The 24,196-nt window shown below is 46.6% G+C and overlaps 1 protein-coding gene across 1 annotated transcript in view; it reads right to left on the bottom strand.

The window, feature by feature from the left end:
• Positions 1–22,461, bottom strand: part of DNAH14 (dynein axonemal heavy chain 14) — a 291,138-nt gene extending 268,677 nt beyond the window's left edge. Inside the window, exons 1-7 of the mRNA XM_075341429.1 lie at positions 22,426–22,461; positions 22,186–22,353; positions 21,747–21,862; positions 17,291–17,472; positions 14,299–14,402; positions 11,752–11,919; positions 2,130–2,242 (exon numbers count right to left, since the gene is read on the bottom strand). Coding sequence (XP_075197544.1) covers positions 2,130–2,242; positions 11,752–11,919; positions 14,299–14,402; positions 17,291–17,472; positions 21,747–21,862; positions 22,186–22,353; positions 22,426–22,461 — 887 coding nt within the window. The remainder of the gene's footprint in view (positions 1–2,129; positions 2,243–11,751; positions 11,920–14,298; positions 14,403–17,290; positions 17,473–21,746; positions 21,863–22,185; positions 22,354–22,425) is intronic.
• Between the last annotated feature and the right edge of the window lie 1,735 nt (positions 22,462–24,196).

The raw sequence follows: 24,196 nt of genomic DNA, 5'->3' as shown, positions 1-24,196 counted from the left end.
TAATTTCCTCTTTGTCACCTACTTAAATGCCTTTTTTTTCCTGTTGAGCAAATGCTTCAATTCTTTTGTTATCCATGGCTTGTGATTTGCAAAACACCTAATCTTTTTAACAGGCACCAACATATCAATGCAGAAGTTAATGTAGTCAGTCACTCTACCAACCACTTCATTAACATTTGTATACTCGTCCATTGTCCCTAGCAACACATCCCAGTCTGTAAGATGAAAGCAATCCTGTAAAACCTATTCATTTGTTGGATTCCACTTTTCTAAGCTTTAATTGTAGGAGGCTGTTTACTAACAACAGGTTGGTAGACTGGTGACAATAGTATAAGATTGTGATCGGATTTCCCCAAGGGCGGCAGGGCAGACGATGAATAAGCATTCTTGACATTAGCATAAAGTAAATCCAAAATAATTTTGTCACGTGTTGTACATTTAACAAATTGATAGAATTTAGGTAAAGCAGTTGAAATTTTAGCTCGATTAAAATCCCCAGAGATTACAGTAAGCGAGTTGGAGTGTTTCATCTGGAGCCCAGCAATGACTCCTGACAGCACTTCTCCTGCAGCCTCATGGCAGCAGTAGTGAAGACTCGGCGGGTGATCCAGTTCACTCCTCCAGGCAAGTGAATGGTACTTTCGGTCCAAAGCACCTATTAATCCCATCCTCGCCCAGTGTGCACAACATTGCTGTCCCAGCTCTCCCACTGTTGTTCCAGATAGACTGCTCTGCTGCACCAGTGCTACCTGTCCGTGCTGCATTAAAGAGATTGCTAGTGATGTCGCGAGCGATAGCACCCACCCCCGTCGTTCTTGTGACATGTGGTGATCGCTGCCGAAGCGAATAATATCGCTACGGCAGCGTCACACGCACATACCTGTGCAGCGACATCGCTGTGACCGCCGAACAATTCCTCCTTCAAGGGGGAGGTGCGTTTGGTGTCACAGCGACGTCACAGCGACGACACAGCGACGACACTAAGCGGCCGCCCAATAGAAGCGGAGGGGCGGAGATGAGCGGGACGTAACATCCCGCCCACCTCCTTCCTTCCTCATTGCCGGTGGACGCAGGTAAGGAGATGTTTGTCGTTCCTGCGGTGTCACACACAGCGATGTGTGGTGCCGCAGGAACGACAAACAACATTGTACCTGCAGCAGCAACGATATTAAGGAAAGGAGCGACGTGTCAACGATCACTGTTTTTTTGACGATTTTGCGATCGTTGATCGTCACTCCTTGGTGTCATACGCTGCGATGTCGCAACCGGTGCCGGATGTGCGTCACTAACGACATGACCCCGACGATATATCGGTAGCGATGACGCAGCGTGTAAAGCACCCTTAAGTCTCTCGAGGATCCACTTCTCCAGGGGGGACAAAACACCAGTAAACGGAAAGGTAAATGAGACCTAAAGGATTTTTTTGACACATGCACTGGAAGCTTTCCTGGAGATAACACTAAATGTAGGGCTTAAGGCCCCGTCACACGCTTCGATATATCGAGCGATTGCACCCACCCTCGTCGGTTGTGCGTCACGGGCAATTTATTGCCCGTGGCGCACAATGTCATTAACCCTTGTCACATGCACTTACCTCCCGGACGACCTCGCTGTGGGCGGCGAACATTCTCTTCCTGAAGGGGGAGGGACGTTCGGCGTCACAGCGACGTCACACAGCGGCCGGCCAATAGAAGTGGAGGGGCGGAGATGAGCGGGACGTAACATCCCGTCCACTCTCCTTCCTTCCTCATTGCCGACAGGACGCAGGTAAGCTGTGTTCGTCGTTCCCGGGGTGTCACACAGAGCAATGTGTGCTGCCTCGGGAACGACAAACAACCGGCGCGCAGAAGGAGGAACGACATTATGAAAATGAACAACGTGTCAACGAGCAACGATAAGGTGAGTATTTTTGCTCGTTAACAGTCGTTCGGAAGTGTCACACGCAACAACATCTGTAACGATGCGCGTCACGAATTCCGTGACCCCGACGACATATCGTTAGATATATCGTAGCATGTGACGGGGCCTTTAGATGTGAGCATGGTAGAAAAATGACGTCAGTGAAAAGCATATAACAGTTTTGGGTTGGAAACTTGTCTTTTACAATGGTTACATTATTGCTGTGATACCTGAACTGGCAGAACATGCGGATATTCTTTATTGTATAGTATCTCTCCCTCTCATGTATCCACTCTGTGACCGGCACGGCCTCCATTATTTCAGCTCCTGAGATCATCATTATCTGGATGATGAAAAAAAATAAAGCATAAATCCGCCATCCACTTCTACAGGTTACATATACCTGATGTATAAGATGATGATGGATTGCTGTTGACGGTATAACATTTTTGCCGGCTTCAGCAACCACTAGGAGGCGCTACAGAGTGCACCGAAAACTGCTAGGAGATCAGTTACAGAACAAATGTTCACCATAGGAGATCAGCTACAGGACAAATGTTCACCGTAGGAGATCAGTTACAGGGCAAATGTTCACCATAGATAATTTACAGAGCAAATGTTCACCGTAGGAGATCAGTTACAGGGCAAATGTTCACCATAGGAGATCAGCTACAGGACAAATGTTCACCGTAGGAGATCAGTTACAGGGCAAACGTTCACCATAGATAATTTACAGAGCAAATGTTCACCGTAGGAGATCAGTTACAGGGCAAATGTTCACCATAGATAATTTACAGAGCAAATGTTCACCATAGGAGATCAGTTACAGGACAAATGTTCACCATAGGAGATCAGTTATAGGACAAATATTCACCATAGGAGATCAGTTACAGGGCAAATGTTCACCATAGGAGATCAGCTACAGGGCAAATGTTCACCATAGGAGATCAGTAACAGGACAAATGGTCACCATAGATAATTTACAGAGCAAATGTTCACCATAGGAGATCAGTTACAGGGCAAATGTTCACCATAGGAGATCAGCTACAGGGCAAATGTTCACCATAGGTGATCAGCTAGAGGACAAATGTTCACCATAGGAGATCAGTTACAGGGCAAATGTTCACCATAGAAGATCAGTTACAGGACAAATGTTCACCATAGGAGATTACATGACAAATGTTCCCCATAGGAGATCAGTTACAGGGCAAATGTTCACCATAGGAGATCAGCTACAGGACAAATGTTCACCATAAGAGATCAGTTACAGGACAAATGTTCACCGTAGGAGAACAGTTACAGGGCAAATGTTCACCATGGGACATCCGCTACAGGACAAATGTTCACCATAGAAGATCAGCTACAGGACAAATGTTCACCATAGTAGATCAGTTACAGGCCAAATGTTCAACATAGATCAGTTACAGTGCAGATGTTCACCATAGAAGATCAGATAGAGGGCAAATGTTCGCTATAGGACAGGGGTCTCAAACACGCGGCCCGTCGGCCGCATGCGGCCCCTCAGGGTAGTTCGTGCAGCCCCCAGGCCCGTGCCCCTGTTCACTATCGCGGCAGGTGCAGGGGCCGCAGCCACTGTCTGCACTGTATGTCAGATGAATGTGTTGCCGGCGCTGAGCTCTCAGAATAAAGGGCTCTGAGCTCTCGCGCCGGCAATACAATCATCTCACATAAATCGCTGACAGTGACACTGCAGCTGCCGCGATAGTGAACAGTGGCACGGGTCTGGGGGCTGGACGAAGCAGAGATGAGGCAGCGGAGGGAGTGCGGGACAGGTAAGAAGAATGGTGTGTGTGTGTGTGTGTGTGTTGGACGTTAACCCCTTAGCAACCTATGACGTACTGGGTACGTTATGGCTCCCTGGTACTTAAGGACCCATGACGTACTCAGTACGTTATAGCAAAATCGCAAACCCCGGTGGCTGCGAACGCTGCACATACCTTAGATTCAGGGAGGAGGGGACCTCAGGAGCGGTGGTGTCTCCTCCCCGGACCTACGGAGGCTGTGATTGGCTGACGAACGCCGCTCAGCCAATCACAGCCACTAATGTTTCAGCCATTGAAAATCGCTGAAACATTGAAATCCAGCCAAGATCAGGGCAGCTATAGCCCTGATCATTGGCTGGAGCTGGGTGACCTGTGTTTCATCCGCCCCCAGCTCTGATTGGAGAGACCGGCCTTGTGACCGATCTCTATAATCACTGAGGATCTGGGGCCGCAGACCACTCCCCTCAGCTTCACTCCGGCATCTGTGGAAGGTGAGGGGAGCTGCTGACCCATTACTACAGGATGGGGACAAAGTGCGCACATTACTATGAGATGGGGACAAGGCTTGGGACATTACTATAGGATTGGGACATTACAAGGATGGGCACAATACTATTGGATGGGGACATTATTACTATAGTATGGGGACATTACTATAGGATAGGGACTAGGATGGGCACATTACTATAGAATGGGGACAAGGCTGGGGACATTACTATAGAATGGGGACAAGGCTGGGGACATTACTATAGGATAGGGACTAGGATGGGCACATGACTATAGAATGGGGACAAGGCTGGGGACATGACTATAGAATGGGGACAAGGCTGGGGACAGTACTATAGGATGGGGACTAGGATGGGCACAGTACTGTAGGATAGGGACATTACTACAAGGGGACAAGGATGGGAAACATTGCTATAGAATAGGGATAATGCTGGGGACATTACTATAGGGTGGGGACAAGGTTGGCACATTACTAAAGGATGGGCACATTACTATAGAATGGGGACAGTACTATAGGATGGGGACATTGCTACAAGGGGAAAAGGATGGGGAACATTACTATAAGATGGGGGACAAGGATGGACACATTACTATACTGTAGATTGGGGACATTACTACAGGATGGGGACAAGGATGAACACATTACTATAACATGGGGACAAGGATGAAGACAATACTACAAAATGGGGACAAGGATGGAGAACATTACTTTAGGATGGGGACAAGGGATGAGCACATTGCTGTGGGATGGGGACTAGGATGGGGTACAATACTACAAGGGGACAAGGATGAGCACATTACTGTGGGATGGGGCACAATACTACAAGGGGACAAGGATGAGCACATTACTGTGGGATGGGGCACAATACTACAAGGGGACAAGGATGAGCACATTACTGTGGGATGGGGCACAATACTACAAGGGGACAAGGATGAGCACATTACTGTGGGATGGGGCACAACACTACAAGGGGACAAGGATGAGCACATTACTGTGGGATGGGGCACAATACTACAAGGGGACAAGGATGAGCACATTACTGTGGGATGGGGCACAATACTACAAGGGGACAAGGATGAGCACATTACTGTGGGATGGGGCACAATACTACAAGGGGACAAGGATGAGCACATTACTGTGGGATGGGGCACAATACTACAAGGGGACAAGTATGGGCACGTTACAACAATATGGGGAACATTACTAAAAGATGTTGGTCAAAATTTCTATATAGTGCTAATTTTAAGACTATTAGTTACAAGAAAGGAATAAAATGTAAAAAAAAAAATGTTTATATTTAAACAAAGAATGTGCACGTTTGCTATAATGAACAAGTGAAAATGTTCAAAATCAGTGATCCCAAGGTGTGTAAAATATATTATATATGGTACCAATAAAAATGTCACTTTGTCCTGCAAAGAATGCGGCCCCGCAAATTATTTTTTTTCCTCTGTGCTGCCCATACACCCAGCCGAGTTTGAGACCCCTGCTATAGGAGATCAGTTACAGGGCAAATGTTCACCATAGGAGATCAGTTACAGGGCAAATGTTCACTATAGGAGATCAGTTACATGGTAAATGTTCACCATAGGAGATCAGTTACAGGGCAAATGTTCACTATAGGAGATCAGTTACAGGGCAAATGTTCACTATAGGAGATCAGTTACAGGGCAAATGTTCACTATAGGAGATCAGTTACAGGGCAAATGTTCACCATAGGAGATCAGTTACAGGACAAATGTTCATCATAGGAGGTCAGTTACAGGGCAAATGTTCACTATAGGAGATCAGTTACAGGGCAAATGTTCACTATAGGAGATCAGTTACATGGTAAATGTTCACTATAGGAGATCAGTTACAGGGCAAATGTTCACCATAGGAGATCAGTTACAGGACAAATGTTCATCATAGGAGGTCAGTTACAGGGCAAATGTTTGCCATATGAGATCAGTTACAGGGCAAATGTTCACCATAGGAGATCAGTTACAGGGCAAATGTTCCCCATAGGAGGTCAGTTACAGGGCAAATGTTCACCATAGGAGATCAGTTACAGGACAAATGTTCATCATAGGAGGTCAGTTACAGGGCAAATGTTCACTATAGGAGATCAGTTACAGGGCAAATGTTCACTATAGGAGATCAGTTACATGGTAAATGTTCACTATAGGAGATCAGTTACATGGTAAATGTTCACTATAGGAGATCAGTTACAGGGCAAATGTTCACCATAGGAGATCAGTTACAGGACAAATGTTCATCATAGGAGGTCAGTTACAGGGCAAATGTTTGCCATATGAGATCAGTTACAGGGCAAATGTTCACCATAGGAGATCAGTTACAGGGCAAATGTTCCCCATAGGAGGTCAGTTACAGGGCAAATGTTCACCATAGGAGATCAGTTACAGGGCAAATGTTCCCCATAGGAGGTCAGTTACAGGGCAAATGTTCACCATAGGAGATCAGTTACAGGCAAATGTTCACCATAGGAGGTCAGTTACAGGACAAATGTTCACCATAGGAAATCAGTTACAGGGCAAATGTTCACCATAGAAGATCAGTTACAGGGCAAATGTTCACCATAGGAGGTCAGTTACAGGACAAATGTTCACCATAGGAGATCAGTTACAGGACAAATGTTCACCGAAGGAGATCAGTTACAGGACAAATGTTCACCATAGGAGGTCAGTTACAGGGTAAATGTTCACCATAGGAGGTCAGTTACAGGGTAAATGTTCACCATAGGAGATCAGTTACAGGGTAAATGTTCACCATAGGAGGTCAGTTACAGGGCAAATGTTCACCATAGGAGATCAGTTACAGGACAAATGTTCACCATAGGAGATCAGTTACAGGACAAATGTTCACCATAAGAGATCAGTTGTTGGTGTTTTATAAGTCAAACTTAGAAAAAAGGATCACTGGATCAAACTGCATAAAAATGTAAGGTTTAAGCTGAGTGCACACGCTGTGTTTTTTTCTTGGTTTTTTTGTAGATTTTAATCAATCTCCAAGGGAAAACGCATCCCAGCAATATCTATTAGAATCCTGAAGTGCTGTGCACACGTTGCAGATTTTTTCCTTGCAGATTTTGGTGCAGGAAAAACGGCACCAAACAGTTCACGTTAATTGTTTCTGCGTTTTTCCAGTGGTTTACCTATTACAGTGTATATAAAAACAAGCAAAACAACGGCCAAAAATGCGCCTTTTTTCACAGTGTTTTTCCTGCCAAATGAGGCGGTTTTTGGCGCACAAAATCTGCACCCAAATCTGCAACATGTGAACATACCCTAAGGCTCTGTGCGTTTTTATGGCATTTTTTAATGTGTTATTGAGTGCAGTTTTGTCAAAAACTGCATGTAAATCCAGATGCCAGGAAGTCAATAAGGCTATGTGCGCACTGGGAAATGGAATTTTCTTGAGAAAATTCCGCATGCTCTCAAAGAGTACCGCACCCGCGGTAAAAAAACGCGGGAAACCGCACCCGAAAACCGCATGCGGTTTGCTGCGGTTTTACCGCGGTATTGTTCGCGGTATTGCCGCGGTTTTGCCGCATGCGGGTTGGGATGTGCTTTATTGCATTCAATGCAATAAAGCACATTGAAAAAAAAAAAAAAAAAGTCATTTAATTCTGAGATAGTAGATAGATAGACAGAAGAATAGATAGAGGGATAGATAGATAGACAGACAGATAGAGGGATAGATAGATAGATAGAGGACAGATCGCTACATTTCCCACGGTCGGCAGTGAGTTCACATTACCGGCCGTGGGAAATGACCGGTAATTACCTCTGCTGTCTGCTGCTTTCATTCAGCGCTGTGTCTGTGACAGTCGCGGCTGGATGTAAGCAGCGCAGGACCTGTGGATTAAGCCGGAGCTTTGGTGCGGGAGGGGTTAATAAAATGGTGAACGAGGCTTGTTTGTTTTATTTAAAATAAAGGATTTTTCGGTGCCATGATCAAGCCTGGAGTTAATGGCGGTGGTCCCCCACCATCATTAACCCCTTGTATTACCTTGCTGCCACTGCTACACGGCAGCAAGAAGAGCCGGGGACACGCCGGTGCTGCCGCATAATGCATGCGACAGTGCCGGGGCAGCTGCGGCTGATATTCTCGGCTGCGGGAGGGGGGAGTGAGGCGGGGGACATTACCCCTGCCCCTCTCCCTCCCCAGCCTGAGAATACCGGGCCGCCGCTGTGTGCTTACCTCGGCTGGAAGGTAAATATACAGTGGAGCCCACGTTCTTTGTTTTCTATATTTCCGTTTTCTTTCTATGTGTGTTCTATGTGTCTGTGTCTGTGTCTGTGATATCTGTGTCTGTGTTCTATGTCTGTGATGTGTCTGTGTCTGTGTGTTTGTTTACTCTCTGCTCCGCTTCCTCTTCCTGTAATGACATCACTTCCCTGCAAAACCGCAGACAGGCGATGTACATTACCGGAGGTAAACCGCGAAATACCGCAGGGAATAACGCAGAAAAACGCAGTGAACCGCACAGAATTTGCTGCCTGCGTTATTCCCTGCGGGATTTCATGATTAACATTGGAGTCAATGGAGTGAAATCCCGCAGCGATGTGCGGAAAAGAAGTGACATGCAATTGTTTTTGCTGCGGGATTCCCGCAGCAAAACATGCAGCTGTCAAATTCCGCCTAGTGCGCACAGGATTTTTTCTCTCCATAGGATTTGCTGGTGATTCACTGCAGAAATGTTATGAACATTTTCTGCAGCGAAACATGCAGCAAATCCGCGGAAAATCCGCGGCAAAATCCGGTAAGTGCGCACATAGCCTAAGAAGTTTTGTGCTCATGTTGCTTTTTTTCCCTTTGCAGATTTGCAGCAGAAAATATTCTGCAGCATGTCACTGCTTTCAGCATTTTTCCACCCAAATGCAAGCAAAAAACCGGAACAAAATGTGGCAAAAAATGTGCATTTTTTTCTGCCAGGAGATGCAGAAATTTCTGCAACCAAACACTCAGCGTGCGTACGTCGCCTTAAAGTTTGAAAATTAAACCGCGCTTATTGGCACCATTTTTGGGTGTAAAGCTTAATATAATCAAATCCTAAAAGTCCTGTCTGTGCCCCTTCAGGTACTTATATGTTCAATACTATTTTCAACTAAGCATAATGCAAAAAAAACCCCAAAAAATATTCTTTGCAAATTTGTGCACAAATTGGGAACTTTTTGGGTTCAGTTTATATCAAAAACTGTACTTTTGAGTACAGGTCAGCAATAATGTGTGGCTTTCCATTTTATTTACTACATTTTCTTTTTTTTTTTGCAATTTATTTTTTTTATCGTGGCTAAAAAAATGCATTGCAATACTTCTGTAAAAACTGACAGGCAGCGTATTACAACCAAGCCCCACTATGGCAGAGCTAGGGGACTTTTTTAGATCGGCATTGGAATTGATTTTTTTGGTTGGCAATGGAATTCGATCGGTGTCCTCTGATCATATTGCGCTGCGCCTGTGGGATGGCAGAGCCCCCTAACTCTATCTAACCGCTTGGATGCATCAGTAATTATTAACGTCAGCATCTACAGGGGTAGATTTAGCTGTAATCCTGGATGTTACAGAAGAACGACACCTGCTGCGGATGATGAAGACTGAATTCTGGAATTCGCTCCATCCCGGTTATACAACCTGTTGTCACCATGTACATGACTAGTATGGTTTATCTAGTATCTGGTAAACCCCCAGTAGATGTTACAACACAGGGGACATAGAGGTCAAGATACAACGGAGGAAGAGTGGTGAGAGGACACCTCCTGAACTCACCTCAACCTGACTCCTGAGCTCCTTAGAGTCCCCATACAGGTTCTAGAAACCTGTCGCCGAGCCAGATACCTTAGGCCTTCAGCTGGCCCTTCACTCACCCTGGCTAGTGAGTAGGATGACGAGATCACTAGACTCGCCACTACCATACAGAAACACAAGGGAAGGAAAATAAACAGGAGAAATAGCATGCAAAGGAAAACCACTTTGGCGGCTTCAATGCAGCAAACAGCACGACAGACTTCTTCCAGAGCTTACTCCTTCCAAAGTGGACAACATAGAAATGGGGATTCAGTTTCTATCACAGGCAACATATGATCAGATCACATGACTTAAATAGGGAAGGGGAGTGATTCCAAAGAGCCACACTTGAGATTGGCAGCTACAGCCAGCAGCCAGGGAGGAAAGGATGCTTTACCCTTAAGGCCACTTTACACACAGAGATAAATCTGCGGCAGATCTGTGGTTGCAGTGAAATTGTGGACAATCAGTGCCAGGTTTGTGGCTGTGTACAAGTGGAACAATATGTCCATGATTTCACTGCAACCACAGATCTGCCAAAGATTTATCTCTGCGTGTAAAGTGGCCTTTAGGCTACTTTCACACTTGTGTTGTTTTGCATCCGTCGCCTTGAGGAATTACGGTAACCGGCAAAATATTTTGCAGGAATCCGTTTTTTCTCCATAGACTTTTATTAGCAACGGATTGCGACGGATGGCCTTGCGTTGCATCCGCCGCATGACGGATCAGTCGTTTAGTGACTGACCGTCAGGCGGGAGCAATGCTGCATGTAACGTTTTTTGGAGCGGAAACAAAAAGGACTCCGCAGGTGTCTGTCGCCATCCGTCACAAGCTATAATGTATGTCTATGGTGCTGGATTCCGTCATGCTCTACTGAGCATGCGCAGCATGTTTGACACACCCACTGGGATGTCCCAAACACAAACGGATCACGACGGATCCGCCAAAACACGGACGCACAATAGATGCAATGGACGCGACGGATCAGTTTTTTCACAGGATTCCTGGGAACGAAATCATGTGAGATAACACATCCGTTGCGGCCGTTGACATCTAAAAAACGACGGATCCGTCGTTGTGTCGCAACGACGGACCTGACGGATTTAAAACAATACAAGTGTGAGGAGATGATATCAAATAACAGTAGTGAACCTGCCAGTGGCAAGGCGCTGTGATGTTTTGACAGCACTCATGATACCTGTACACTGACTACTGTATCAAAGGGTCAGATCTTCAGAGTTGACCCATGAAAATATATAATAAAATAGTTACAAAAATGTGAGGGATGTACTCACTTTTGTGATATACTTAGAAAACAGCGCCACATTTGCCCATAGGCTGTCACTGGTATTGCAGCATATGCCAAATTCATGCACATATTACAATACCAGTCCGCGGTCCGTAGACTGGAGTGGCGCTGTTTCTGATTTTTCTAATCCTGCACACGGTGAATATGTAATTGTGGAATATGAATGGAGTTTCTAGACAGTGAGGATTTCCACAGCCACAGAGTATATCAGGGGAGACGAGTGGACAGATGGTCCATAAAGTGTAATCACCGCTAATTACTATGGGTGATACTGCGGCTCTGTGGTCAGCTGCGCTCCATCACAGCACGGGTAATTACGCACATAATGTAAATTGGCCGTTTGGAGTTTTTGAAGAATTTTCGTATGCAGCTTTGGATGTGATTGGAGGAGAGTTGCAGAAGCTTCTGATCCATGTAAAAGAATGACCCTTGTGGTGAATGATCCCTACATGCACGCTCACCTTAGACACGTATGACGCACTGACCGTCCAGTATACGTCACACTGAATAGCGGTATGAGCCGGGACAACCTGCAGATCGTAAGGATCGTAGCGAGCCGAGGGCTGGTCCTGACATCGAGGCAAGCAATACACAAACTCTCCCGAGTCGTCTTTGATAGGAGTGTTTTCCTAAAGGGAAGAAAAGAAAGATTTATCTATGTTACAATGAATTTTCCTGTCCTATGTTACGAGCAGAACAAAGATACCGCATGGTCAGATCCACCAAGGAAATGTAGTATAGTTCTCCTGATTAACTATGTCTCTTACCTCATGTGCAGGGCATTGCAGCTTAGGTATCCAAACCCAATACTGAGATTTAGACTGAGGACGGGTACATGTCTTGGGTCTTACACCCACATTTTTGTACCAGTGCTGCTATGATTTTATCTGTTGATATCTACAGTGGGTACGGAAAGTATTCAGACCCCTTTAAATTTTTCACCCTTTATTTCATTCCAGCCATTTGGTAAATTCCAAAAAGTTCATTTTTTTCTCAGTAATGTACACTCTGCACCCCATCTTGACAGAAAAAAACAGAAATGTAGAAATTTTTGTAAGTTTTTTAAACAAGAAAAACTGATATATCACATGGTCATAAGTATTCAGCCCCTTTGCTCAGATACTCATATTTAGGTCACATGCTGTCCATTTCCTTGTGATCCTCCTTGAGATGGTTCTGCTCCTTCATTGGAGTCCAGCTGTGTGTAATGAAACTGATAGGACTTGATTTGGAAAGGCGCACACCTGTCTATATAAGACCTCACAGCTCACACTGCATGTCACACCAAATGAGAATTATGAGGTCAAAGGGACGGCCCAAGGAGCTCAGAGACAGAATTGTGGCAAGGGATAGATCTGGCCAAGGTTACCAAAGAATTTCTGCAGTACTCAAGGTCTCTAAGAGCACAGTGGCCTCCATAATCCTTTAATGGAAGAAGTTTGGGACCACCAGAACTCTTCCTAGACCTGGCTGTCCAGCCAAACTAAGCAATCTTGGGAGAAGAGCCTTGGTGAGAAAGGTAAAGAAGAACCCAAGATCACTGTGGCTGAGCTCCAGAAATGCAGTAGGGAGATGGGAGAAAGTTCCACAAAGTCACCTATCACTGCAGCCTCCACCAGTTGGGCCTTTATGGCAGAGTGGCCCGACAGAAGCCTCTCCTCAGTGCAAGACATATGAAAGCCGCATAGAGTTTTCAAAAAAACACACGAAGGACTCCCAGACTATGAGAAATAAGATTCTCTGGTCTGATGGGACAAAGATAGAACTTTTTGGTGATAATTCTAAGTGGTATGTGTTGAGAAAACCAGGCACTGCTCATCACCTGCCCAATACAATCCCCACAGTGAAACATGGTGGTGGCAGCATCATGCTATGGGGCAGAGGCAGGACGACTGGCTGCAATTGAAGGAAAGATGAATGCGGCCAAGTACAGAGATATCCTGGAACAAAACCTCTTCCAAAGTGCTCTGGACCTCAGACTTGGCCGAAGGTTCACCTTCCAACAAGACAATGACCCTAAGCACACAGCTAAAATAAAAAAGGAGCGGCTTCAGAACAACTCTGTGACCATTCTTGACCGGCCCAGCCAGAGCCCTGACCTAAACCCAATTGAGCATCTCTGGAGAGACCTGAATATGACGTCCACCAACGTTCTCCATCCAACCTGCCGGAACTGGAGAGGATCTGGCAAGAAAGAATGGCCGAGGATCCCCAAATCCAGGATCCCAAGAAGACTCATGGCTGTACTAGCTCAAAAGTGAGGATGCCTCTACTCAATACCGAGCAAAGGGGCTGAATACTTCTGACCATGTGATATTTCAGTTTTTCTTGTTTAAAAAGTTTGCTAAAATTTCTACATTTTTGGGGGGTTTTCTGGCAAGATGGGGGATGGGGCGCAGAGTGCACATTAATGAGAAGAAAATGAACTTTTTTTAATTTACGAAATGAAACAAAGAGTGAAAAATTTAAAGGGGTCTGAATACTTTCCATACCCACTATATGTATCTACTTATCGCATATCTATCTATAGACACCATACATTTTCTTCCATCCTTCTCAGCAGGGAGGAAGTAAAGGGGTGCAGTATCAGTCTCCTCTTATGCTAAAAAACAGTGAACGGAGTCCGCAGCCTGAAAGTTTATGAAATTAATAAGCAGTACAATTTTTAATCTCTAGAGGTTGATATTCAGAGACGTCACTCTCATGGTTTGGCCTTTTGCTGTCCCTATAGCTCCATTCTGTCTATGCCGGTGTCCAACTATTCAGGGTAAGATCTTTCCACAAAGCAAAAGGACATTATAGAGTGTGTAGAGGTGTCCTGCAAGGATCACCCCCAAAAAGAGCAGCTACACCTCCGATGCCATTAGAAATGAGGCGCTGCTGATCTTCCCTTGCCCATCATGGCTGACCACCAGAGGATAAAGAACCTGGAGCTGGGAAATGTCCGATGTGGATAGACTAATTGTTCCTGAGTCGAGGACATGTTCCTCACTATATCCTGGGGTTACCTTTAGAAATCTGGTATATTTTTCGGCCTCGCAGACTTCTCTTTGGAGTCGGGGGGTTCTCCAGCCAAGGCCGGCTCTGACTCTCTGTATATGCAACAATGCATCTATAACATAAAAATAATAACAACCATCAAGGTTCAATCTATTAATTATCCAGTATCAGTATTGTATGTCATCTATGTAACTGTAACAGAAATCTCTGAGTAAGAACAAAGGGGTGCGACTCCTCTCCATCCTGGTAATCTGACAATTAAACTGTGGAGAAAAGAAGCGCAATAGGGTCTTACCCAAGTAGCATTGGGGGAGAAAAGAGATAAGGTACTACTCACCTATAGGGGTTGTGAAAGTCACAACTCCTATAACAGCATATATGTAGATAGATAAATCCAAGGTCACGGCAGCGGTCCCTCGGTTTGGCAGATAACAGAGAGTAATAGGATGAGGGTTTCCAGGCCGCGCCAATGACAACCAACGTTAAGCTGGTGTCACACTAAACGACAGCGACAACGACGTCGCTGTTACGTCACCATTTTCGGTGACGTAACAGCGACCTTGTAAGTCGCTGTTATGATCGCTGCTTAGCTGTCAAACACAGCAGAAGCAGCGATCATAAGGTCGCTGTGCTACATGTTCAGAGAGCAGGGAGCCGCGCTTAGCGCTGGCTCCTTGCTCTCCTGCAGCACACATCGGGTTAATTAACCCGATGTGTGCTGCAGCTACATGTCACAGTTCAGAGAGCAGGGAGCCGCGCTTAGCGCTGGCTCCTTGCTCTCCTGCAGCACACATCGGGTTAATTACCCGATGCGTACTGCAGCCACATGTCACAGTGCAGGAGCCGGCACTGGCAGCAAGAGCAGAGGCTGGTAACCAGCGTAAACATCGGGTAACCAGGGAAAGGTCTTCCCTTGGTTACCCGATGTTTACGCTGGTTACAGCATACCGCAGCTGCCAGTGCCGGCTCCTGATCGCTTCATTTCGTCGCTCTCTCGCTGTCACACACAGCGATGTGTGTGTCACAGCGGGAGAGTGACGACCAAAAAATGAAGCTGGACATTCAGCAACGACCGGCGACCTCACAGCAGGGGCCAGGTCGTTGCTGGATGTCACACACAGCGACAGCGACGGGACGTCGCTGCAACGTCACAGAAAATGGTGACGTAGCAGCGACGTCGTTGTCGTCGTCGTTATGTGTGACACCAGCTTAAAGCTGTTAGATTAATGTTGCTTTTATTCCAATTACAGGTCTAGGACCTGTAATTGGAATAAAAGCAACATTAATCTAACAGCTTAACGTTGGTTGTCATTGGCGCGGCCTGGAAACCCTCATCCTATTACTCTCTGTTATCATCCTGGTAATCTGACATCACAGGCTTCACAGGAGACACCATACTATATCCAACCTGCAACCATATCCAACCAGCAGCCATATTTAACCAGCAACCATATCCAACCTGCAACCATATCCTACCTGCAACAATATCCAACCTGCAACCAAATCCAACCTGCAACCATATTAACCATATCCAACCTGCAACCATATTCAACCAGCAATCATATCCAACCAGCAGCCATATCCAACCTGTAACTATATCCAACCTGCAACCATATCCAACCTTCAACCATATCCAACCGGTAACCATATCCAATCTGTACCATATTCAACCAGCAGCCATATCCAACCTGCAACCACATCTAACCTGCAACCATATCTAACCAGCAACCATATCTGACCAGCAACCATATCTAACCAGCAACCATGTCCAACCAGCAGCCATATCTAACCTGCAACCATATCTAACCTGCAACCATGTCCAACCAGCAACCATATCCAACCAGCAACCGTATCCAACCAGCAACCATATTCAACCAGCAACCATATTCAACCAGCAACCATATCTAACCTGCAACCATATCTAACCTGCAACCATATTCAACCTGCAACTGTATCCAACCTGCAACCATACCTAAGCTTGGTAAAAAAAAAAGCTGCACTGCGGTAATGGCAAGAACATCTGATCGTGTGACATATACACAGCCTGGACACAGAGATATGATATTGACCCTAATGTAAGCAGTGGAGGATTCATTCAACAGCAAGGATTATCCAAAATTAAGAAATGAGACACAAATTACATTGGAAAAATGCAGAATGTTATAACAGGCAACAAGAAAAGTTTTAATTTGCCGAATATGACCCATTATGACACCAGATATGTTGTGAGTGACATTTACAAGGCATATAGAAAAGTGAGTACACCCCTCGTATGTTTTTTATATACAGTATTTTATATCTTTTCCTGGGGCAGCACTGCAGATCTGACCCTGTGATACAATGTAGTGTCAGTGTGCGGCTTGTATAGCAGGGTACAATTGGTGTCCTCTAAATAACTCAGCACACAGCCATTAATATCTGAACTGCTAGCAACAAAAGTGAGTACACCCCTAAGTGAAAATGGACAAATTGTGCCCGTGTTGTGAATATTTTGTGTGGCCACCATTATTGTCCAGCTCGGCCTTATCTCTCTTGGGCCTGGAGGTCACAAGAGCTTCACAGGAGCCGCTGGATGAGGAGCCATGTTGCTCTTCCAGTGACCGGTATGAGAGAGTGTGTGAGCGATAACACCCAATGTAACACACCTGGCCCCCATTGACTCCTGAGACCTTGTAACACTAACGAGTCACATGACACCGGGGAGGGGAAATGGCTAACTGGGTACAATTTTGGCCACTGTCACTTAGGGGTGTACTCACTTTTGTTGCTAGCGGTTTAGACATTAATGACTGTGTGCTGCATTATTTAGAGGACACCAAATTTACACTGTTATACGAGCTGCACACTGACACTGCACATTGTATCACAGGGTCAGATCTTCAGTGCTGTCCCAGGAAAAGATATAATAAAATATTTACAAAAGTGTGAGGGGTGTACTCACTTTTGTGTCATACTGTATTTACTATTCAATCACATTTGCCCTTTAATCCCTTCTATTACCATTTGTGCTCCCCTGACATGTGTCAGTCTCAGGCTGGGCCGCCTCCTTTGGTATTTTGCAGTCAGATGTATCCGTCAGGTCACAGCGGCTCTGGAAGCTTTTCTTCAGTTTCACGTCTGATTTTGAGGACGCTGAGGTTGCCTCTAGGCTCCGGGTGATCATTACCTCACTCCGGTGTTTGCTGCAAAGAAAAAATAGGTGAAAGCTGACAATAATATGGAGATAGGCTGCACAACATAGGAACGGCTCATCACTTCCAGTCCAATAGAGGCTGGGATGAGCGAACCCAAATAACGTTCAGGGTTCGTACCAGACACCTAGTGTCACTTCCACATACATCACTACCATGCCGAGTACTGGCATGGCTTTGAGTGGCTGGCACACCACGTTACCCGGACTGTATAAGGGCCGGACCACGAGTTGCGCCGCCATTTCATTCTCAGCCTGGTGCAGAGTGGATTATTGGAGTGTGTTGCAAACATCGAGGAAAATTTCCTTTCAAATAAATGTGGATAGGGAATAAATAAGTGTAAAAAAAAAATTATGTTGGGTCCCCTCTATTTTCGATAACCGCCAAGGTAAAGCAGACAGCTGGGGGCTGGTATTATCAAGCTGGGCTGTCCATGGCTATTTGGCCCCTCCCTACCTAAAAATAGCAGCCCACAGCTGCCCCAGAAGTGGCGGATCCATTAGATGCTCCAGTTCTGGTGCTTTGCCCAGCTCTTCCCGATTGCCCTGGTGTGGTGGCAATTGGGGTAATAGTTTTGGTATTGATGTCAGATGTGAATTGACAGCTTGTATCAAGCCCAGGGGTTAGTAATGGAGAGGCGTCTATCAGACACCCACATTACTAACCTGGTAAGTGTACATTTAAAAAATACACATACACAAGTAAAAATTGTTTATTTGAATAAAGACTCCCCCACACTCCCTCGTTCACCAATTTACTGTATTAATTAAAAAGAACTAGAATTTCCAACATAAAGTCAATGGTGTAATGTCCCACGACATCCATTGAATCCTATGGAGCCTCGTTCTGAGAATGTTCTCAAAATCCAAAGGATTTGATGGGAGTCATGGGACATTACACCATTGAATTACATCAGAACTTTGGGGATTTCTTTTTAATTAATAAATTGGTGAATGAGGGAGTGTGGGGGTGTCTTTACGCAAATAAACTATTTATTTCCAGTGTATGTGTGATTTTTAATTGTACACTTGCCGGATTAGTAATGGAGGTGTCTGATAGATGCCTCTCCATTACTAATCCCTGGGCTTGATGCCAACTGTCACTACACAGCTGAACCCCATTAACCTATTACCCTGATTCCCACCACAGCAGGAAATCGGGAAGAGCTGGGCAAAGCGCCAGAATTGGAGCATCTAATGGATACACCACTTATGGGGCAGCTGCAGGCTGCTATATTTAGGCTGAGAAGGGCCAAAAACCATGAACCCTCCCAGCTTGATAATAAAAGCCTGCGGCTATCTGCTTTACCTGTGCTGGTTATCAAAAATAGGGGGGACCCCACGTCATTTTCTTTTTATTTATTCCCTATCCACAATTGCTTGTAGGCCAATTATCCTCCTCTTGACCCTATTTTGCTCCTTTTGCTGCCCCCTAGCCCTTAGTACGACCGTTATACAGCACCAAAGTCCAATTCTCCTTTGGAGGAGCAGGTGTAAGAGAAGCAGGTGTAAGAGGAGCAGACAAGGAGGAGCAGGTGTAAGAGGAGCAGACAAGGAGGAGTGGTGTAAGAGGAGTAGACAAGGAGGAGCAGGTATAAGAGGAGCAGACATGGAGGAGCAGGTGTAAGAGGAGCAAACAAGGAGGAGTGGTGTAAGAGGAGCAGGTGTAAGAGGAGTAGACAAGGAGGAGCAGGTATAAGAGGAGCAGACAAGGAGGAGCAGGTGTAAGAGGAGCAAACAAGGAGGAGTGGTGTAAGAGGAGCAGGTGTAAGAGGAGCAGAAAAGGAGGAGCAGGTGTAAGAGGAGCAGGTGTAAGAGGAGCAAACAAGGAGGAGCGGTGTAAGAGGAGCAGGTGTAAGAGGAGCAAACAAGGAGGAGCAGGTGTAAGAGGAGCAGACAAGGGGCAGGTGTAAGAGGAGCAGGAGTAAGAGGAGCAGACAAGGAGGAGCAGGTGTAAGAGGAGCTGACAAGGAGCAGGTGTAAGAGGAGCAGGAGTAAAAGGAGCAGACAAGGAGGCGCAGGTATAAGAGAAGCAGACAAGGAGGAGCGGGTGTAAGAGGAGCAGGAGTAAGAAAAGCAGACAAGGAGGAGCATGTGTAAGAGAAGCAGACAAGGAGGAGCAGGTGTAAGAGAAGCAAACAAGGAGGAGCAGGTGTAAGAGAAGTAGACAAGGAGGAGCAGGTGTAAGAGAAACAGACAAGGAAGAGCAGGTGTAAGAGGAGCAGACAAGGAGGAACAGGTGTAAGAGGAGTAGAGGAGAAGGAGCAGGTGTAAGATGAGCAGACAAGGAGGAGCAGGTGTAAGAGGAGAAATCAAGGAGGAGCAGGTGTAAGAGGAGCAGGTATAAGAGGAGCAGATAACGAGGAGCAGGTGTATGAGGAGCAGACAAGGAGGAGCGGGTGTAAGAGGAGCAGACGAGGAGGAGCGGGTGTAAGAGGAGCAGGTATAAGAGGAGCAAACAAGGAGGAGCAGGTGTAAGAGGAGCAGACAAGGCGGAGCAGGTGTAAGAGGAGCAGACAAGGAGGAGCGGGTGTAAGAGGAGCAGACAAGGAGGCACAGGTCTAAAAGGAGTAGACAAGGAGGAGCAGGTGTAAGAGGAGCAGGTGTAAGAGGAGCAGACATGGAGGAGCGGGTGTAAGAGGAGCAGACAAGGAGGAGCAGGTGTAAGAGGAGCGGGTGTAAGAGGAGCAGGAGTAAGAAAAGCAGACAAGGAGGAGCAGGTGTAAGAGAAGCAGACAAGGAGGAGCAGGTGTAAGAGAAGCAGACAAGGAAGAGCAGGTGTAAGAGGAGCAGACAAGGAGGAGCAGGTGTAAGAGGAGCAGGTATAAGAGGAGCAGATAACGAGGAGCAGGTGTATGAGGAGCAGACAAGGAGGAGCGGGTGTAAGAGGAGCAGACGAGGAGGAGCGGGTGTAAGAGGAGCAGGTATAAGAGGAGCAGACAAGGAGGAGCAGGTGTAAGAGGAGCAGACAAGAAGGAGCAGGTGTAAGAGGAGCAGACAAGGAGGAGCGGGTGTAAGAGGAGCAGACAAGGAGGCACAGGTCTAAGAGGAGCAGACAAGGAGGAGCAGGTGTAAGAGGAGCAGGTGTAAGAGGAGCAGACATGGAGGAGCGGGTGTAAGAGGAGCAGACAAGGAGGAGCAGGTGTAAGAGGAGCGGGTGTAAGAGGAGCAGGAGTAAGAAAAGCAGACAAGGAGGAGCAGGTGTAAGAGAAGCAGACAAGGAGGAGCAGGTGTAAGAGAAGCAGACAAGGAAGAGCAGGTGTAAGAGGAGCAGACAAGGAGGAGCAGGTGTAAGAGGAGTAGACGAGAAGGAGCAGGTGTAAGATGAGCAGACAAGGAGGAGCAGGTGTAAGAGGAGAAATCAAGGAGGAGAAGGTGTAAGAGGAGCAGGTGTAAGAGGAGCAGACAAGGAGGAGCAGGTGTAAGAGGAGCAGGTATAAGAGGAGCAGATAACGAGGAGCAGGTGTATGAGGAGCAGACAAGGAGGAGCGGGTGTAAGAGGAGCAGACGAGGAGGAGCAGGTGTAAGAGGAGCAGGTATAAGAGGAGCAGACAAGGAGGAGCAGGGGTAAGAGGAGCAGACAAGAAGGAGCAGGTGTAAGAGGAGCAGACAAGGAGGAGCGGGTGTAAGAGGAGCAGACAAGGAGGCACAGGTCTAAGAGGAGCAGACAAGGAGGAGCAGGTGTAAGAAGAGCAGACAAGTAGGAGCAGGTGTAAGAGGAGCAGGTGTAAGAGGAGCAGACAAGGAGGAGCGGGTGTAAGAGGAGCCGACAAGGAGGAGCAGGTGTAAGAGGAGCGGGTGTAAGAGGAGCGGGTGTAAGAGGAGCAGGTGTAAGAGGAGTGGGTGTAAGAGGCACAGGTCTAAGAGAAGCAGACAAGGAGGAGCAGGTGTAAGAGGATCAGACAAGGAGGAGCAGGTGTAAGAGGATCAGACAAGGAGGAGCAGGTGTAAAAGGAGTAGACAAGGAGGAGCAGGTGTAAGAGGAGAAGACAAAGAGGAGCAGGTGTAAGAGGAGCAGAAAAGGAGGAGCAGGTGTAAGAGGAGCAGGTGTAAGAGGAGCAGGTGTAAGAGGAGCAGGAGTAAGAGGAGCAGGTGTAAGAGGAGCAGGAGTAAGAGGAGCAGGTGTAAGAGGAGCAGGTGTAAGAGGAGCAGGTGTAAGAGGAGCAGGAGTAAGAGGAGCAGGTGTAAGAGGAGCAGGAGTAAGAGGAGCAGGTGTAAGAAGCGCAGGTGTAAGAGGGGCAGGGAGTTTTCGGATACCGCTCTTACATTTCTAGCTCCTTCTTTGTGTCCCGTAGTTTTCTCTTTTTGTCCATTCTGTTAGTAATGCGGACAGCGGGCGCACATAGCTCCAGGTACGCAGGGGGTGGCTTTGGAATTAGACCCTTATAGAAGAGAATGTAACCAAATATTATAAAGCGGAACGTGCGCAGTATACGGAATAACAGCAAATACATGCATCACTTTATACAGTATATACTTCTTCTTAGTGCTAGAGCTTTTATTTTTTGACTTTAGTGTGAACATTAAAGCAGTGATGTCATTGGTTGAGTCTGAAAAAGTAGGAGATTCTGTAACAGAGCGCCCCCTGCTGTGTGAGATCCATACATAGGGGTGGACAGACGGCCGCACCCCGCTTCTCGGGGGATTATGTGAGTGATGAGAGGAGACGCACTCGTGATGATGATGATGGAGGAGGATTGCTCACCCGCGTGTGACTCTGCTCATTACCGCTGACAGCTTGTTTGTGCAGAATCGTATTCTTGGAGACCATCTGGAGAACATCTGAACTCTGCGCTCCAAGATGCAGGCGACAATGCAGATCCGTGATGGGCGAGAGCCTGCGCTCACCCCTGTACAGGACGCGTCTTTCCTCCTGGAGGGGTGAAAAATACAAAAATATGAAGAATAAACATACAACACACAGAAAAGGTCAAGTAATAAATACCGTATAACTTATAACCTGGTCTTTGAAGTTACCCATTTTGCTTGTAATTTTGGGGAGCGATCACTGCTTTATGGGTCTTCCAGTCTTCCCTATCCCAGCAGTACGAAGTTATGGGGTCTTCAGGTATTGCCATATGGTGCTAGATTACATGCCGTAGAGAGATGTACCATAGGTAAGGCCGGAATACTGGTTTATGGCAGCTCATGGATTCTCCTGTTATGATAGTCTACAGTGTGCCACCATATGGTGCTAATATATGTGCCGTACAGAGACGTGCCATAGGTAAGGCCGGATTATTGAATTATGGCAGCTCATGGATTCTCTTGTTATCATAGTATACAGTTGCAGGGACTCCATGTGCCGCCATATGGTGCTATATTATGTGCCGTACAGATACATACCATAGGCAAGGCCGAATCATTAATTAATGGCAGTTCATAGATTCTCCTGTTATCATAGTATACAGTGTGCCGCCATATGGTGCTATATTATGTGGCATACAGAGACGTACCATAGGCAAAGCCGAATCAATGATTTCTGACAGTTCATAGATTCTCCTGTTATCACAGTATACAGTGTGCCACCATATGGTGAAGACGATGGCCCATCCATCGCGTGTGAGCACAACGGCCAATCCTCGCTAATGAAGATGACGGCCTATCCATGTGAGCAGGACTTTCAATTAATCACATGTGAAGACAGTGGCCCATCGCTCGCTTGTGAAGATGATGACCCATCCATCGCATGTGAAGAATATGGCCCATACCCGCTAATGAAGATGACAACTCACCCATTGCATGAGAATTTTACAGCCTATCCCCCGCTAGTGAAGACGACCGCCCATTTATTGTGCGTAAAGATGACGGCCCATCCCCCACTTGTAAAGACGAAGGCCCATTCCCCACGTGTGAAGATGACGGCTCATCCATTGCGTGTGAAGATGACAGCTCATCCATCGCGTGGAAGAAGACGGCTCATCCATCGCGTGTGAAGAAGACGGCTCATCCATCGCGTGTGAAGATGACGGCTCATCCATCGCGTGTGAAGATGACAGCTCATCCATCGCGTATGAAGAAGACGGCTCATCCATCGCGTGTGAAGATGACAGCTCATCCATCGCGTGGAAGAAGACGGCTCATCCATCGCGTGTGAAGATGACAGCTCATCCATCGCGTATGAAGAAGATGGCTCATCTATCGCGTGTGAAGAAGATGGCTCATCCATCGCGTATGAAGATGACGGCTCATCCATCGCGTGTGAAGATGACGGCTCATCCATCGCGTGTGAAGATGCCAGCTCATCCATCGCGTATGAAGAAGACGGCTCATCCATCGCGTGTGAAGATGACGGCTCATCCATCGCGTGAAGAAGACGGCTCATCCATCGTGTGTGAGGATGACAGCTCATCCATTGCTTGTGAAGAAGACGGCTCATCCATCGTGTGTGAAGATGACAGCTCATCCATCACGTGTGAAGAAGACGGCTCATCCATCGTGTGTGAAAAAGACGGCTCATCCATCGTGTGTGAAGATGACGGCTCATCCATCGCTTGTGAAGAAGACGGCTCATCCATCGTGTGTGAAGATGACAGCTCATCCATCGCGTGTGAAGATGACAGCTCATTCATCGCGTGTGAAGAAGACGTGTGAAGAAGACGGCTCATCCATCGTGTGTGAAGATGACAGCTCATCCATCACGTGTGAAGATGACGGCTCATCCATCGTGTGTGAAGATGACGGCTCATCCATCGCATATGAAGATGACGGCTCAT

Source organism: Anomaloglossus baeobatrachus, chromosome 3, assembly GCF_048569485.1.
Source record: "Anomaloglossus baeobatrachus isolate aAnoBae1 chromosome 3, aAnoBae1.hap1, whole genome shotgun sequence".
Classification (NCBI taxonomy): domain Eukaryota; kingdom Metazoa; phylum Chordata; class Amphibia; order Anura; family Aromobatidae; genus Anomaloglossus; species Anomaloglossus baeobatrachus.
Note: the sequence above shows the minus strand (reverse complement) of the source record. Positions and strands in the feature narration are given on the sequence as shown.